Here is an 18,246-nt window from a genome sequence, read left to right as displayed (position 1 = left end):
TTTTCAGGTGAAGGGTTCAACCACATGCCTGTCTTGATGTCTTTCTCTATGGATCTGAAGTTGCAGATCAGTTCTGTATAGAGACTCATGGTAGAATACAAAAAAAAAATAAAAAATCTTAAATTTTTTTATGCAATCTGACCAAAAAGAGCAGATTTTGTTGGAACTAGAACAGCTGAGATGATATGTGCTCTTAAACAAGTCTCTTAAACTTAAAATTACATTCACGAGCTAAATAGCAATAGCCAACAGTTTTTCAATGACTCCCACCTTTTTGTGTAAATCAAATGTAAATCGGACTCCTAAACATGACCATGAACGCTTGTAATGATCACAGGCACTTTCTTGAGTTTTCAGTAGGGATGTAACAATAACCAAAATATCGTGATATCGTATCGTCAAAGTTCTCACAATAATATCGTGGACCATCACAATATATCGAATTACAAGTCTCTTTGCTTAAATTAAGAGTTATGGTGCAGCAACAGCTAAAATATGACAGAGGGAACTACATAGACCATGACCCTTTGTAGTGTAGACTACAAGAAGAAATAACACTTTTAAGTCTTAGTTCTTTGGATTAAGACTTGTCAAGGCATTTTAAGAGCAAAAAGTAGCATATTCACAATTGTGTTAGCCTCCACAAAATATCGCAATAAATATCGTACTGTGAGACGTATATTGTGAAAATATTGTACAGAGAGATTTGGATATTGTTACATTCCTAATTGTAAGCCTCTGCACCATACTGTGAGCTTTCCCACGAGATCGCAAAAAATATCGTACCGTGAGGTTCATACGGTGACGATATCGTATCATGAGACTTGAATATTGTTACACCCCTAGTTTCTTTAAACTTTTTGACAGTGTTTGCTAATGTGTGCTTTATCTCCATGGTAACTTCTGAATATACCATAGCAATACATCGAGGACACCCCTTATGTGATTTCACAGCTACATAGCAATACTAACAATACCTGCAATTGAGTCCTAGCACGATATATCTACATATAATGGCCATACTGTGGAACATTCTATGCAAAGCAATAATCGTTGAGACAAACAGTTTGAAAGAAAAGTTACATAGTGCAGCTTTAAAAGAAAAAAAAAGAAAAAATTCAATGAAAAAGCAAACAAAGACTATAGCAGAAGAGGTTCACTTTTTGTTTAATGGTTTAAATGTTTTCCAGACTTTTAACTTCACGTTGGGTTCTGTATTTCAAAAACAGTATCATGTGTACAAAAGGCTGAATCTTCAATATGAAAAAAACCCATTGAAATTATTATTCAAAAGAAATTCTAGCTGAAACTCCCACCCCACATGGTCATATTTCTCGCTGTATGGTTGCGCGGTCTGGTGTTTGTGGCTGATGTCTTCACCAGGCTGGTCTGTGGTGCTGGGGTCTGGGGTCTGGGGTCACTGCTCTGTTTAGTCTGCTGTATACACTGGTCACACTGGTGTAAATGAACACAGAGGAGGAGATGGTTTTAGCAGACGCCTTCAGACTCAGGCGGGCTGCTCTGCATGTGTGAACGCATAAATCTTTCTCTTCTTTTTAGGCAACACTATATTTTGGAATGAAAATGCCCAGATTTTTTGTAGGTTTGCGTTAATATAGAGTAGAGATGGAATGAAAAGACCAGACATCAAACAGTCTGTTTAGTTTCAGAAAATTTGGACACATTAAAGTAGCCAGGCTGGCGCTACCTAGTGCCTCTGCTCAATTTCATTTCTCTCCAGCAATTAGGTCAGGAATCAAAATACACTAGGTGGTTTGTAAGAACCCCGGAAGTGCGAGTCCTGGCATCAGCCAATCAGGAAAGAGCCATATATTCTGTGTTGTGAATGATTCCCGAGATCAAGGATTTAAAGCCAGAACAAACAGAATGTTTGGTGAATTTTATCAAGGGGAAAGACGTTGCCCTTCTTCCTACGAGATTTAGGAAAAGCTTAATATACCAGTTAGCCCCGTTAGCGACCCATTACATATGTCATGACCAAACAGCAGCAGTTGGTTAAATGAAAAAACTACCTGCCTACCGTTGAGCAAATGAATCCTAATGCTGCAAGGTCAGACAGTTTCCACGAAGTGAAACCGGCTGATGAATTAGAAAAAAAATGGACTCCTGTGAGCTTTAATTTATGTTACAATTTTGTTACCTCCTCAAAAACAGACCTGGAGTTGTGTTTTGTTTCATTCAGACATGTTCAAACATGGTTTATTAGTCTGTCTACATCTCCAAAGCTCAAAATACTCAAAAAACTCCATTGTCATAAAGCATTAGAATTCAAGTTAACAGCTACCTTTTACCATTTGTTCAGCATAGACTGGCAATTCCAGGGCTGAAATTCTTTCATATGATTCTAGTGAAGGTGTATGGAGTTTAAAAAAAACAGTGGAGCACTTGAGAGAAGAGCTCAGCCTAAATTTGTGTGAATGAAACAAAACACGACACCTGGTATGTTTGATGAGGAAACAACATTATAACATAAATCACAAAACAGTGTGATATGGGCCCTTTAAAGGTGTTATATGTAACTTTCTTTTTGAGGCTTGTCTCCGTGGATGTTATTGTTTTGTCTGGAATGTTCCCCAGAATGCCATTAAACCTATCCATCCTACATTTAACGCATTAGTCTTCTAGTGCTTTTTTGAGGCTGCCATCTGCGCCATCTGTCCCTCCGACCACCATCAACACTCACACGCACAACACACTCATACTTGGCAATGTGGTTAAGTGTCTTGCCTAAGGACACAACAGTATCCCCAGTGGTGTGTCTTCCAAGTACTAACCAGGCCCAGCCTTGTGTAGCTTCTCAGATTTGACGAGAACAGGCTTAGACAAGGAGGTTTGGCCACACAATTTCATATTTCAGTTTCTATTGCTGAAAAAATATCATGCATTCTTTTTGTCAGCGGGGATGCTTCTCCACAGATCTGACCTTTATATTGGCATTTGTTGTTTTGTTACCTCATTTAATGGCATACTGTGGAGAAAACAGCACCGCTTTGAACAAAACACTGTTCCTTGTACTAATTCCGAAGCATATATTCCTAAACACTAAGTAAAACACTAAGTATGTTTTCTAATTTCAGCTAAGACATCATCAAACCATTAAACAACAAAATGACTAAAGGCTTTGTTAGCTTTCATATTTTTTAATTTTGAGTGGTGTTAAACGGCGCATATAACGTTATTTTCTAATCTATTTTATAAGGTTGCTTCCTTATCAATAATACCTGGAGTTACCCTGTATATTTGTAGCCTGATTCAGCAGCCGGTTTCACTTCGTGGAAACCGTCTGACCTCACAGCATTAGGATTTGTTCGCTCGATGGTAGGCGGGTACTTTTTAAAAATTTAACCAATCGCTGCTATTTGGTTGTGACATATGTAATGCACCAAATCCTGTAGGAAGAAGGACAATAATGTCTTTCCCGTTGATAAAATTCACCAAACATTCTCTTTGTTCCGGCTTTAAATCCTCAATCTCGGGAATCGTTGCCAACACAGAATGTCTGTCTTCGTCTACATCCATCTCGACCGCTTTGTTTACTGTTGTGCTGTACCACAAAATTGACCTAGACAGGTGCTTGAGTTTGACGTCATGGCTTCACAGTTCTTCGATGATTAGCCGGTGCGCGGTCTACAACTTTCGTGATTCTTGCAAATCTAGTCGCTGGAGAGAAATGAAACTGAGTAGAGACACTACATGGCACCAGCCTGACTAGTATATTTAGGCTCTAAAACAGAAATGCAGTAATACAGTAATACATACTCCACTACTTTTTTTAAACTCCATACACGATCACTAGAATCATTTGGATGTTTTCAGCCCTGGAATTGCCAATCTGTACTGAACTAAAGTTGAAAGGTAGCCATTAACTCAGATTACCACTACATGACATCACAAGGTAGAAGAGAGCATTTGGAGATATACACAGACTAATAATAAATTCAAACATGTGTGAGTGAAACAAAAACACAACACCAGGTATGTTTTTGACGAGGTAACAACATTTTAACATGGCCTAAAGCTCACAAGAGTCAATGTCGTGTAATATAGGACCTTTAATGGAAGATCTTGTCCTTGCTAAAACTCCTTCCTTTTGTTTGCGTTCCAGGCTCTTCCTTAAAAGCCACAGTGGGACCGCAGGCCGACAGAGCAGCCTGGTGATCCACGGAGCAGACTTCAGCACCAAGGACGTGGACAACGACAACTGCATGTGCAAGTGTTCGCTCATGCTAACCGGCGGTAAGATGCTGCATACACGCTAACCGACTGTCTGTGTGAGCGTGCGTGTGCAAGGACAATACTATGCGGAGATTTAAGAGAGGGCCACAATCGCCAAATAAGTGTCTCCGGTCTCCTGTCGTGCTCCATATACTTTGAAAGTGAAGTAACAGAACACAGATGGGATGTGAAGAGGACACACAAAAGAGGAAGTGAAAGTAAAGGGTAGCTCAGGTTAAGTTATGATGTAGTATTTGTCTTCATTTTGGCTTATGACTTATTACTTGGTGGAGCATATTAAGGGTAGATAAAGTTTAACTGCGGTTTTAGAATAGAACTGTACTGTCTCAAGGGCCTATATTACACTATTTTCTGATCCATGTTATAATGTTGTTTCCTCATCACTTATCTGAAGATGTGTTTTGTTTTTATTCATAAATCGGCCAAAAAAGACCAAGAGGCAGAAACCTGAAATGACCTCCACATGCAAAACCAGTGCTTTTTTATGGGCTGTCATTGTTGCCACTCAAGTGCAACTATTGTTCATTTCCCATTTAAAAGACATGGCATCCTTTTGTGTCCGATTTTTTCACTCCTATGCGACCTGTGTCTGGTCTTTTAATGACAGAACCAGTCCTGCACTGGGTCGGGTACCCATGTGTCTTAGTCAGTCCTGGTTTAGTCCTCCTGGTTCTGTCTTGGAATCAACCCTAGGTTAGTCCCGGTTTAGTCTTGGTTCAGTCCATGGCGTGTGTGGCGAAGACGTTCGCCATCTCAATGTTTCTTCTGCTCAGTAAATAATGCCTGTGAAGTGATGACGTATTTTGACAGTCGAGTCGCATCTGTGAATTCGTATTGATCATTTCATTTCGTGATTGTAGCCTAATTCTTGAAGTCGTAACATTTCAGCTTATGATGATTCAGTTAGAATGCTTTTAATTTGTGTGTGAAGGGTGGAATGTTAACGGGTCTAGGCGGGTGCGGGTTTAACTTTGACAAAATCACAGGTTTACGGGCGGGTGCGGTGCTGTACTGCACGGGTGCGGATCTCCAAAAACAGACCCGTGCATTACTCTGGTCTGAACGACAAAGATCAGATTTTTTCAAATGCTGCCGAGGCCACTTGGATATGTGCTCCTAAAACTGATACATATCTGATCTTTTGACATGCGACTTCAGTCTGAACGGCCAAGTCACATGCATCCCACCTCCACATCAGGCTCAGAGTCTAGTCAATGGAGGGAAAGCGAGGTTAGCAAGTGAATTAATATTTGGGGGGAAATCGCTGTATTCAGGCCAAATTGGAGGGGTCTTATCGGAACCGGGCAGTTTTTGAAATGATTGCCAAAGAAATGGCCGAGCCCGGCAACAGGCGGTCCTGGCTCCAGTGTCAACAAAAAATAAAGAGTCTGTGAGGAGGCTAAAGAACAAAACAAAGGAAGCGGCTCTGGACGTGTAACCTGCCCATTTTACAAAGAACTGGACTATATTTTGGGACACAAACCCAGCGTTTAGACTACTTCCATCACACTTTTGGGGCATTTAAAGTTCACACTGAAGATCACGTACAAGTCACATTTCATTGGAAATGTGAACGACCTCATAAAAAAATTTGATTTCACAAAAAAAGTCAGTCTGAATGTAGCTTAAGATATTGTCCTGTCCATACTTGTATAGATGTCCAACTTTTTTTTGTATGCGTGTGTTGTGTGTGTTCCTTTTTGTTTACTTTTTTTTTTGAACAGTGTATTTAGTAAATTTTGCAAATTATACTAAACGAAAAATCAAACCGAATTTAGATTTTAGTGTAACATTACACCCTTATCCTGCATCTGTCTGTGAGAGTGACATGAACTGATTGGCCTGATCTCAGCATAAATGGCAGGTCTAAAACTGATCCGAGTCATCTGCAATTGTCTTCTTTCTCTAAATGTCAACCTAACCTTTAAATACCAATGAAATCCAGCATTTTGCCCAGTTTTAGCAGAACAACAAACACATGTAACCACAGTAACCGTGTCCACAATATGTAGTCACTATTTATACTTAATGGGACCATTCAGGCTCCTGTCAGCAATGTCAAATCCATTAAATATATCTTTTTATCCCCACATTATTTTACAACTGGACATGGGAATATAGTAAATCTGATATTTCCCATCTATTCAGGCTTTAGAGGAAAATACACTGATTTGAATGCCGACCCAGCCCGTATTACTCACATACAGATTATAAAGTAATGTTTGGTCACTGTCCCATTAGACAATATATAGTGAGCTAGAAACACAGCTATAGTCTTCATTGTGAGGTTCTTAAGATGTGGGTGCGGTTCAACATGTCGCACGCATTTAAAATGAGTGGCCCTGGTGCAGTGTAAGGGGATATGAGGACCGGTCCCTGGAATTAATCAAGCGTCTCTGTACGTTCGTGTTGGAGATTGTATTTAGTTCTTAGGTCATTGCGACGAAAAGCTGGCAAAAGCAAACTGCTCAACACACTCTATAAGGACTGATTTATGTTCTGCCTTAAGCTGTAAGCTCATGAGAGAGGCATGGCAGGACTGCATTCTCGAGAGCCACATATACAAGGGCTATGGGACAATTTATACACAGAGGTCTTGTATAGCCTCCTGTTAAACACACTACAGGCCCAACCATCCTCTTGTCTCCATGGAGATGCTTTTGCTTAACCTTGCACAGGAAGATGGATTTTTGCAAAGTTTGTGGGTTCGCAAACTCAGGAGAATCCATATTGGGTGGGTGGACCAATCAAGTCGCAGCACTGAGGTTTGAGTGGAAGCCAAAGGCGAAATACCCAAACGAACCAAAACAAACATGGTGACACTGACAGACGTACTTCAAACATTTTAGCGTCAAGACACACTATTTTGTATATTTTGTGATCAAATGTGAGTATGGTAAGTTAAGTTTGTGCATTTGTGGACACGGAAGATGTTTGCTTTTCTCTCCACTGGACGCAACAAAAGTTAGATTTTTCTGCTTGTTTCGATGTTGTGACGCTTTGACCAATCATGTCATGTCAGAAATCAATGTTTTTAAACTCCATACACCTTCACTAGATTCATTTTCATAATTTCACCCCTAGAATTTCCAGTCTTAACTAAACAAGGGTGGCAGTTAACTTGAAAACCAACGCTTCATGACATCACAAGGTGGAATTTTGTGCTTTGGAGATGTAGAAAGACTAAAAATAAAGGATTACTCAAACTTTTGTGAATGAAACAAAACATAATTCCAAGTATGTTTATGAGGTGTTTCTGATTATAACATGGCTATAAAAGAATGAGAACTTCGCACATCAGTTACTTAAGATGGGTGCATTGGAGGAGTGGAAGCAGCCCAAGAACATGGAGAAAAATCCCGCACACCGTCTTACTTGCAAATATTATTAAATTTATATATATTTAAATATACTATGTCTATATGGGCCCGGTCAAGCAGAAGTAAACAGCAAGGCCAAAAATTAAAGTTAATGCATCTGATATAAAAATGTATTGAACAGATACATATGTACTCTAGTTTATGAAACTGTTTACCTTTTTTCTGTACCATTTTTGGTTCTAAAGTTACATACGTTTTAAACAGACCATGTATGAAACATGGAACAAAAATTATTTCCCAAATTTCACAGACCTGAAAATCATGTAAATAAATGGATGTATTTCATCATATCTTGTGTTATTCCATCTTTGAACTGTTGATGAAGGTACATGATTTTTCCAAAAAAAATGTATTTAAAATGACAAAAATTTGCTTGGAAGGACTGACTTATTTGATAGAAATAGTTTCCTTTCAGTTGAAGTAATATTAAAGTATTTGGAAGAAAAAAGCGACAAATTATGTAAAATCCTGCACCTTCTACTTGCTTACACAATTTTCCCTCTGTTACTTTTCCCTCCGTTACCATGACCTTTCTTCATAAAAAATCTCATGACTCAAAAAGTAAGAGGTTTTTCAACCTAATCTTGTACCATATGGTAGAAAACTATATGAAGCAAATATTCAAACCAGTTTGTTAAGGATATGGAAGTGAGAACCACTAGTTATCACTGTTTGTATTTATTGCCCAAAAAGTGCTGCATATTTCATTCCCTCTGTTACCGACATGAGTTTTTAAATTTTTTGTCAACAACTTGAAAGAATATCACAGGTTTAACTTGACCCTGTTGGAGTGTAACTCTTTCCTACATTCTGATACTTTACTTATTTCAATAGTCCCTCTAGTTTCTGAATAAGAGACATTTGAATGTCAAAAATCTGCCCCTGTTTCCCTCTGTTACCACTTAACTGGACCCATATGTATCCAGATATTATTCTTATTTTTCTATTATTATTCTGTGATTTTTGTACTAGGATTAATATTTCATTATTATTAATATTAGTATCATTATTATTACACTATATGTTGATTGTCTTTGTTTTGTGAATTATGGTGTTTTGGTACACTGTTTCTTTACCTTGACCTGTCACCCTTGGGTGCTTGCCACACCCTATTTAAGATGGCCACCTGAGCTCTCATTCTGTTTGCCTGACAAAGGCCTAGTGCCGAAACGTTGCACAGTTTGTCCTAATAAATCTCACAATTTGCAAGTAAGACAGTGTGCAGGATTTTTCTCCATGATTATACCATGGCTAAAAGCTCACAAGAGTCAAGTTTGCATAATATAGCAGCTTTAGGCAGGTTAAACAAACATGTGACACCACTAGAGCCAAGTTACAGGTCAGATCTGTGGAGAGGTGAGCACCTACACTCACAGTAAATATGCATGTTTTTCAGTGCATTTTAAAACACCTATAATTGAACAAAAATCTGAGGTAGATCAGTGAAATGCCATACTGTGGAACACTCCAGGCAAAGCAATAACAACTCTCTGGAGATAAGCAAGTGTCCAACCCTCACTAGAAAAGTTACACAGTGCACCTTTAAACACAAAACTATGGGCAACAAAGTGGTTAGTATATAAATGTCCATTTTTATTCATTATTCAGGCTATTTCAGGGCATGTTAGCCAAATAACTTAAATTGCTTTCTGCACATGAATTATTTATCTTTTTGGCTTTTAGTTTTCCTCTGTACAAAATGTCAGTAAAGGGCACAAGAAGTGGACACGCTGCGTTTGTCCATTATTGGCTGTGTATAGCGGAATCACGTGCTGGGAGCCTGTTCCGTGTTAGGAATAGTAACAGGTATAGGTTTTGATGTATGGTAGAGCTCTGTGGGATAAACAGTGGGGATCAGTTGTTTAAAGCCATGCTGGGAGGAGGGGGAAGACAGTCCTGTTTCACGAAAACACGCTGCAGTAGTCTGGATGTTTCACTGTTACATTTTACAAGTGCGTAAGTATCTTGGTCCTGAAAACAGATGGAGATAAATCTGTGTTTATGTGAGAGCTGCTCTGCCTCCAAGTGTCTGCTGCTCGTCAGCCTCATCAGAACACTCAGTACCAGCTTTAATAGTCGTGCATAGTCCTGAGAGAGGAACAGTGCTGTGGGCTGTTTAGATCAGAAAAGAAATTAGAAGCATGATTATGACAAATTTGGAATTACAGATCTGTACATGTTAATCTTAGATCACAATTTCTGAAATGAGCTGTTTGTATTTCTCGTATCCATGGAGATCGTGCTGAAGGCCAGCTGAGGAGATAGCTACGGATCTAGTTATGGACATTTGAGATGCTGCAGAGTTTTTACACCATATGTGGCAGCAAATGTGGCAGAAGATCTTCAGAGGAAATCCTTTGAGGGAATGAACTGTGCAAGAGGCTAGAAGACCTTCAGAGGAAATACTCCAAGACATTCCAGAGGAACTCGGAGGGAATTAATCATTTCATCACCAACAAAAACACAGGAATGGAGTAAGAGTGAGGCCTTCCCTTTGTGTTCACCCTGGACTCTGCTCTGATACTGCAGGACACAGAGGCACACTTTTTTCTCTTCCTCTCCTCAAACTGTCCTGACACAGATCTGTTGACCCTTCCTGACCAGTCGTCTTGTTAAACTGCACATTTGACTGGGACACAAAGGCCAAAGAGAAGTGCAGTGTAAATGCTGCTGCAGCAAAACTTGATTTTCCCTCAAGATCAAAAAAGTATCTCTCTCTCGCTCTCTTTCTCTCTGTAATAATGATCTATTTAGACTAAATGCATCACTGCTTGGCTGGTCAAATGCAGAGAATGAATTTCCTTCACAAGGAATCAATAAATCGTTTATCGCGCCGGTTACGTTCTCAAAATAACCCGAAATAGGCAAAGTCCGTGAAGTAGTCAGCTTAATTTTTTTTACAATTATTATATCTCTTTTAAGGCTGTAAAACCCCTCACCACACACTTCATACACTTTCCTCAGACAGGACAGTTACAACCCTTTTTGCATCCTTCTTAAAACGTATTGCTGCTGTCGTCCTTAAGTTATTTTCTTCCTTCTTTATGTGACGAAATGAAGATTAATTTATTCCGTAAAGGCATCCTACAGCCGTGTAACTTCTACCTTCATCATGTCCAGAAGTCCAACTTTTTGTGCGATGGTTTGCGTCTTATGTTATTAGGTTCTTTTTTCAGACCAAGAATTTGTTTTCATACCTGACAGTTTCGACTGCTCACTAGCGCTCTTCCTCAGAGTGGTCATGTGATGTTTCTGTGACGTGTCCATGGAACTATAAACCGGGACGAGGGGGCTTTGTTACTCTCACACACCTGGGATTCTGTCCTGAGGAAGTTGGACTGCAGATGGCGCTGTCGTCCTGCCTCCAGCAGTAGGAAGACAGCGCCAAAACCTGTTTAAATCAGCTGACCGGACACGCCACAGAAACATCACGTGACCACTCTGAGGAAGAAATTATCGGAAGACCAAATGAACCTCATGGGTTTGCGTCTTCCTCTGCCTTTGTCGGTGCAGAACATTTTGTCGACATTGTGGGTTTTGTCGGGGAGAAACATACAGCACTTCAGAATCACACTGCTAGAGATCAAACATTTATGTAAATTTGTCAAGCTGAACGCATTCTGTACTGTACAGGAGATTGATGGACAATGGTCTACAGTCTCTTAGCCAATCAGGATGCAGGGCGAGGAACACAATGCGCTTTCATACACTGTTAAAAAAATAAAATAAAATAAAAAATCAGCGAAACAGCAAGGCCGCGAAAGGTGAACCACATTATAGTGAAGGACGACTGTATACTCAGCTTGTCCCATAGCACTTATGTTTCTCAATGGATCAAGCAAGTGGTGGACGCCCAACAGAAAAGTTACAAAATGCTCCTTTAAAAACAAATATGTGCATTCTGATTTGTGTTAGAAAACATTAGTGTGTCAACTAAACTGTGGACATTTATATCATCAAATACAATTTTAATGAGCTAAAAACTTCAAATTCAAAACTATGTCAAAGTGCTTTTTATCCATTCGCTTTCACTTGCGTATCCGGACAGTTGTGTAACGCTTATGACATTTTCCCATGAAGAGTAGCTGTACTATTTCATGATTTTGACAGTGAGGATCCAAAGCCAACTCAATAATATCCACTGTGGAATCCCTCTGAAACATTTCTGATATGCAGCTCATAATTCATATTCAAACTAGTGCATAGCGGGCAGGTCACTGTAACCCTCACCCCTGTATCTATGCGAGTCCCGAAACATGTTTTCATATCTTTCTTTTAAGTCCGTCCAAAAATATCAGATGAAATTACAGCATTGACGGACAACCTACGGACATGGTAAGGATTAAAATTTAGTGGCGTATATTTCATTGTTGAGAGTCGCACTGGTGTTGAACCCAATTACAAAATAATTAACTTGGAGCCATCTACAAAGTAATCTGATGATGAGCAAACAGAATACCAAAATGCTTCTGGGAATCGTCTTCTCATTCCACTCTGAGGTTCAATGAGTCCATCTGTATAAATATCAGCGGTAACGGTCTGAACGCTAAGGTTGGACTTAAGTAATCGCAAAGATCTATGCCTTGTGTGACTTTTCTGGTGGAGGGTTCGACCGATTCTTTTCTTCAAGGAGATGTTACAACTTTGTCTGGAATGTTTTCGAGTATTGTCACGGAGACCAAACCAGGCCAGGTTACAGGTCAGATCCGTGGAGAGGCCAACCCACTCACAGTCAGAACGTCTGATTTTCTAGCTATAAAACCACTTGTAAATGAATACATGTAAGGCAGAGCTGTTTAATGTCATACTGTGGAACATTTCAGGCAGAGCAATGACATATCCATAGAAACAAGCAGGTGATAGACCCTTCAAGAGAAAAGTTACACAATGCACCTTTAAGTTAATGCTAGTATAGTGCACAGCCCGTAATAAACAAACAATAAATAAACAAACGCGGACAATTTCTGAAGTTATCACTGGCTACACTCCAAAAGTTAATTTAAAATATCAATCAATCAAACTTTATTTATAGAGCACTTTTCATACAAAAAATGCAACCTAAAGCGCTTATATGTCACTCCTTTTTGTGGCTATTTTTTGCTCTAACAGCACGAAACTTGGCACTGCGCACACTCCTCCCATTAAAATGACACCCTCTGAATTTGAGATCAGTTGGATGAGTGGTCCGAGAGTTATGCGTGGAACGGACAAACAAACAGGAGGACACACACAGACGGACGTTCTTCACATTAATAAATAGACAATACAGAGAAATTCCCGGAGAATAGCCCATATTATGCTATTTTCTGATCTATGTTATAATGTTGTATTCTTATCAAAAAACAACTCTGGACACAAATCTTGCATATTTATTAGGAGTTCTTCTCTCAAACGGAAAACACTCCAACTTGTGATGTCATATGTTAATCCTGGAAGTGCTGCGCTGTTTTTAAACTCGATACACCTTCACTAGAATCATTTCTGCTTCATGACATCACAAGGTGGAATAAAGCATTTTGAGCTTTAGAGATATAGACCGACTAATAGTAAAGGATTCCTCAAACATGTGAATGAAACAAAACACAACTCCAGGTCTGTTTTTGAGGAGGTAACAAGAATCTATTTTAAGTAACAAGAGTCTATTTTATGTATTTTCGCCTTTAATGTTGATAATGTGTTAAAAATTTGCACTTGCAGCAATACGCACAAGCTTGTGTCCAGTTGTGGTCCAGTTACAGAGGGCAGGGAGAGGAGAAATGAGCTTGAACTATTGGTCACAGAGAAAGAAAGAAAGAAAAAAACAAAGAGAGGGGGGGGGGGGGGATCAGACATGGGAATCTCTCAACCCTTCACCCAAACCCAAACATAAATACACCAAACTTTGATACAACTTGAAAAGAGACTGAAATAAAACATTCTCTTTCAATCGGCGTGACTGAAAACTGGAGCTAAAACAAATCTGCTAATGTGAGATTTGACGGCGTCTCTGTGAGGACTTACAGGACATGACATGGTTTATTGCTACAGCTCAGAAACAGACAAACAGCTACAGGACATTTGGTTCTATAAGCTGCAGTCGAGCTATTTTTAGTTTTAACTCTGTGTGATCGAGATGTAAGATGGAGTAGTTTGGGCGTGAATGCAACCAACAAAATCTTAACATCTCACTTATAAAATGTTTTCTTGCAGTTTTATTCTTGTAAATGAGTATGAGTTTTTGTTTTGTTATTCATAGTGGCCAGCATATACATGAGACTTCAGTGCATAAAGGGTTTTTATAACTGTACTGTATGTAAAAGTGAACCGCAAAAATTATTCTTGCACTGTGATCAGACACACAGGCAGAACAAAATTAAAAAATATCTACAAATCTACTTTTTTCAGGATCACTTGTGCTCTCTTCTTCTGTCACGTCAAAGCTGTTACACTATCACAGTGTTTCCCAAACCTTTTTTTCTGGGGACCCATATTTTAAAAGTCACAAATCTTCACAACCCAAGTCAATACACATTATTCGTAAATCACAAAATAAATTTGTGACCATTATTGAACATTAATGAGGATATTTTATTGTTGACCGAGTGATCGTGTCTCCCTGAACAATTAGTATTACTCAAGTTTTAAAAGTTTTAAACAATAAAAAACAGTAATCAGTGTTTCCCACAGAAAACTGGTTAGGCAAGACAGTGCTGCCGAAAAAGCGAGGAGCAGAGGGGGTGAGCAGAGATGTGAGGACCATAGTTTTGCGAGGATTCACGTGGTTCGAAGGGACGTAGTCAAAGGTCATGGCCATTTGTTGTCAAGGCCGTCTTAACTCTAAAGTGTTGTGGGAAATGGTTTTATTACTGGTAATTGAACCAGCAATAAAAGCTGTCCATAGAGAGCCTATGTGGACATTAAATGTAACTCTGTATAGGCGAGTTTCATTGTTGACAAAAGCGTGCGTTGCATGCTGGGAATTATTTTGGTCGGTGGCAAGAAACACTAATTCAACATGACGGAGGGAGCGAGAAAGCACGTAAAGGGTATTGATCCCGGTTATTTATCCAGTCTAACGGCAGAGGACCCAAGACCATTAGACCAGAAACTGGTCATAAGCATCGATGGAGCCAAATCACCCTTTTCAACCCCGACAAAAGGTGGACAAACCAAATTTCTGGTCAGAATCGCCAACTACCTGGACAAATATTCACTTTGTCGATATCCACAATGACTTGGTGGAAACTCCTGGGCCATTCACAGCAGAAAAGATGAAAACCTCCAAGAGTCTCGATGCGTTGTTGAACTTGTTGGAGTCCATGGTTTGCTAGGATCTTCTACATTTGCTCTGCACATGTTTGAAAGCCGTTTAATTCACCGTTAGCGGTTCTTTTCACTCAGAATACGAAAAAGACATTTTCCTTCTTCCGTGCTTCTATTTGTGCATCTGATAATGCAGCAGGAATTTACCATTATCGGGGATAAATACGCAAGGTTACGCACTGTGTTTGACGCTATCATGTTTCTTGCCTCCGACCAAAATATTTCCCAGCATGCAACGCGGGCTTTTAATAACAATGACGTCAGCTGAAACTCGCCTATATATGTATGTAAAAAAATCTCTTGCGAACCACCCAGTCTTTGGGAAACAATGCACTATCAAACAGAAGTAACATAGATAGCATCTGGTGGTCATATGTGAGAATACAACAGGGCCCATAGTACTCTACTCTCTGATCCGTGTTCTAATCTTGTTTCCTCATCATAAACATACTTGTGGTGTTGAGTTCTGAATCATTTGGATGATTTCAGCCCTGAAAATGTCAATCTCTACTGAATAAAAAGTAAAAGGACATCACAAGGTGGAACAGAGCATTTTGAGGTTTGGAGATATAGACAGACTGCTATTAAAGGATTACTCCAACTCAACTCCTTTTGTGTTTTTGATTGCAGTATGAAATGGCTTAAAGCTCGCAAGAGTCAGTTTTGCGTAATATAATAGTGCCTTTAAGACTCAAATCTTCTTGTCAAGTGTGTTATTTTTCCGGTTTTATACAGCTTATGTGTATTTCATTGGCAATTTAGCAACAAGACACTTTCCCCTTTTCATTTTTCACTTCCATTTGTTTTCCAGGTTGGTGGTTCGACGCCTGCGGTCCGTCCAATCTTAACGGAGTGTACTTCCCTCACGGACAGCACATCGGGAAGCTGAACGGAATCAAGTGGCACTATTTTAAAGGCCCCAGTTACTCCCTCAGAGCCACCGCCATGATGATACGCCCCCAAGACTTCTCGTAGAACCCCTCCTCCTCCTCCTCTCCTCAGTTCATTTTTGTTTTACAGCTCCAATCATCTCATACGTTTGGCACCGGATGTTTAGAATTATTTTTGAAAAGCCAAGCGAACTCTTGCATCTTTGACTCTGTTGTTTTCGCTCTCTTCTGTATAACTTGATGGACACCAGAAGAGGATTTTAACCTAACTGTAAACAATACGGATTATTTATGGACTAACATAACTTGTAAAGACATTTGTGATATAAATACAGAGAAAGTGAACTCTTTTTGTACGTTTTCCTGATTGGGAGTGGTACCTTCTGAACTGCGGGACAGACTTGTGTTTTCTCATTACTGTTTCTATGACATGTTTTTGTATTGCAACAACTGTATGTTAAAGTCCATTATGTGTTTGTATCATAGTGTTATCCTGTATCGCTAAAATATTATTGTTAAAATATGTGTCCTTGCTTCTTTTTGAGGTTATACAGGCATATTATCTTTGATTGCATTGGTTGATGTTCATCTTGCAAATAACAAAGCAAAGTGTAATACTTGACCTTTTTTGAGAAAACTACAGATATTCAAAACTGTTTGCAGCAGCGTGATTGAAAATGTGTCACAAAATACATGAAAATTACATTGTGACATAATTTATTTCAGCTGTCCCCAATGCACACGGTCAGTTAAATGTTTGGACACACGTTTTCATGTATATTTCTTCTTTATTTTTATGATTACTTGCACTGTAGATTCTCACAGAAGGCATCAAAACTATGAATGACACGTACGGAATAAAGCAAACAAAAATAAACTCAAAATAAGTCAAAACTATAAAAAAACACCATTTGCTTTGTGCCCTGGTTTGCACTTTTGGTATTTTTGACCCTGTGAAGTGAAAACTGTTTTCAGCTTGTCCAAGAAAGGGTGGAAGTAAAAGGCAGGAGGCTATTTGGACATCTTAAGCAGGAGAAGTTTATTTACCATTAATAATACGGGCCCGGGGGAATTTGAAAAGTCAACAAAGTTTGATTTCAAAAGTGAACATAGTATGATGTTTGAGTGTTCAAGCCCCTTCACTATGCTTCAAAAGGAGGAGGTTTATAAAGCAAGTGTGGTGAGACTATGAAGGCCAGAAGACACCAGTTAAAAGGCAACGCAATATGCCACAATTTAGATAATGCTGTGCCAATTGTATGTCAAGGGAAGCTCATGGTGTAAATATAACCTTTGTGAGTCAATGTTAAACTGAGATGATAAATTACTTAAATTCTCTTACAAAAAACATTTCAGGAAACTTCATCAAGAAGCTCATTGAGAGAAGGCCAAGGGTTTACAGTTCTGTTAATAAAGCAAAGGGTGGATACTTTGAGCCACACTAGAACCACCTAGTGCCTCCACCAATTTCATTTCTCTCCAGCAACTAGGTCAGGAATCAGAATACACTAGAGGGTTTGCAAAAAAACCCAAAAGTGCGAGTTCAGGCACCAGCCAATCCGTATATTCAGTGTCAACGATTCCCAATATCGAGGATTTACCGTATTTTACGCACCATAGGGCGCACTCATAAGCCTCCGACACCATCAAAAAACGCCTGTGTGCCCCACAATCCAGAGCGCCCTATACACAAATCCACTTGGGTGTCCCAGCACGACTTCAGTAAACTACAAAGCCACACCACCCACAACGCACGCAAACACAAGCGAGTGCAATGTGCCATTTCTAGCCACAACTGAACAACTGAGTCACTGCGAACACGCCGACAATCCAGCGGTCCCAGACAGCACCCTCCTTACACGCCACAACTGAACAAAGCCCAGAGTCACCGTGAACGCGCCAAACAAAGTCCGACTGACCCATCCAACTGTTGTGTTTCCTTTAATGCGTCTTATAGTCCGGTGCGGTTTATATGTGAAAAAAGTAAAAAAAATAGACCATTTAATGACAGTGCGCCTTATAATCTAGAGCGCCTAATAGTGCGGAAAATACGGTAAAGCAGGAACAAAGAGAATGTTGGGTGGATTTCATCAAGAAAGAAAGACGTTATTGCCCTTCTTCCTATGGGATTTGTGAAAAGCTTAATATACCATTTAGCCCCCTTAGTTACATATGTGACGACCAAATAGCAGCGATTGGTTAAATGAAAAGTACCTGCCTACCTGTCGAGCGAATGAATTCTAACACTGCGAGGTCAGATGGTTTCTACAAAGTGAAACCGGCTGATGAATCAGGCTAGGATACTTTGATTTGGATATAAAATATAAAGAATATTTAGTAGATTTATTTAAAACACTGACTGAGAAGGTGTGTCCAAACTTTCGACTGGTAGTGTGTATTGTTATCGTATGAAATTG

At 39.4% G+C, this 18,246-nt stretch overlaps 1 protein-coding gene across 1 annotated transcript in view; it reads left to right on the top strand.

Moving 5' to 3' along the window:
- Positions 1-16,093, top strand: part of angpt1 (angiopoietin 1) — a 142,250-nt gene extending 126,157 nt beyond the window's left edge. The window contains exons 8-9 of the mRNA XM_020939302.2: positions 4,127-4,257; positions 15,751-16,093. Coding sequence (XP_020794961.1) covers positions 4,127-4,257; positions 15,751-15,914 — 295 coding nt within the window. The 3' untranslated portion in view covers positions 15,915-16,093. The remainder of the gene's footprint in view (positions 1-4,126; positions 4,258-15,750) is intronic.
- Positions 16,094-18,246: the final 2,153 nt, after the last annotated feature.

The sequence above is a fragment of the Boleophthalmus pectinirostris genome, unplaced genomic scaffold, assembly GCF_026225935.1.
Source record: "Boleophthalmus pectinirostris isolate CB_2022bp ecotype Guang Dong unplaced genomic scaffold, ASM2622593v1 HiC_scaffold_21, whole genome shotgun sequence".
Lineage (NCBI taxonomy): Eukaryota > Metazoa > Chordata > Actinopteri > Gobiiformes > Gobiidae > Boleophthalmus > Boleophthalmus pectinirostris.
Note: the sequence above shows the minus strand (reverse complement) of the source record. Positions and strands in the feature narration are given on the sequence as shown.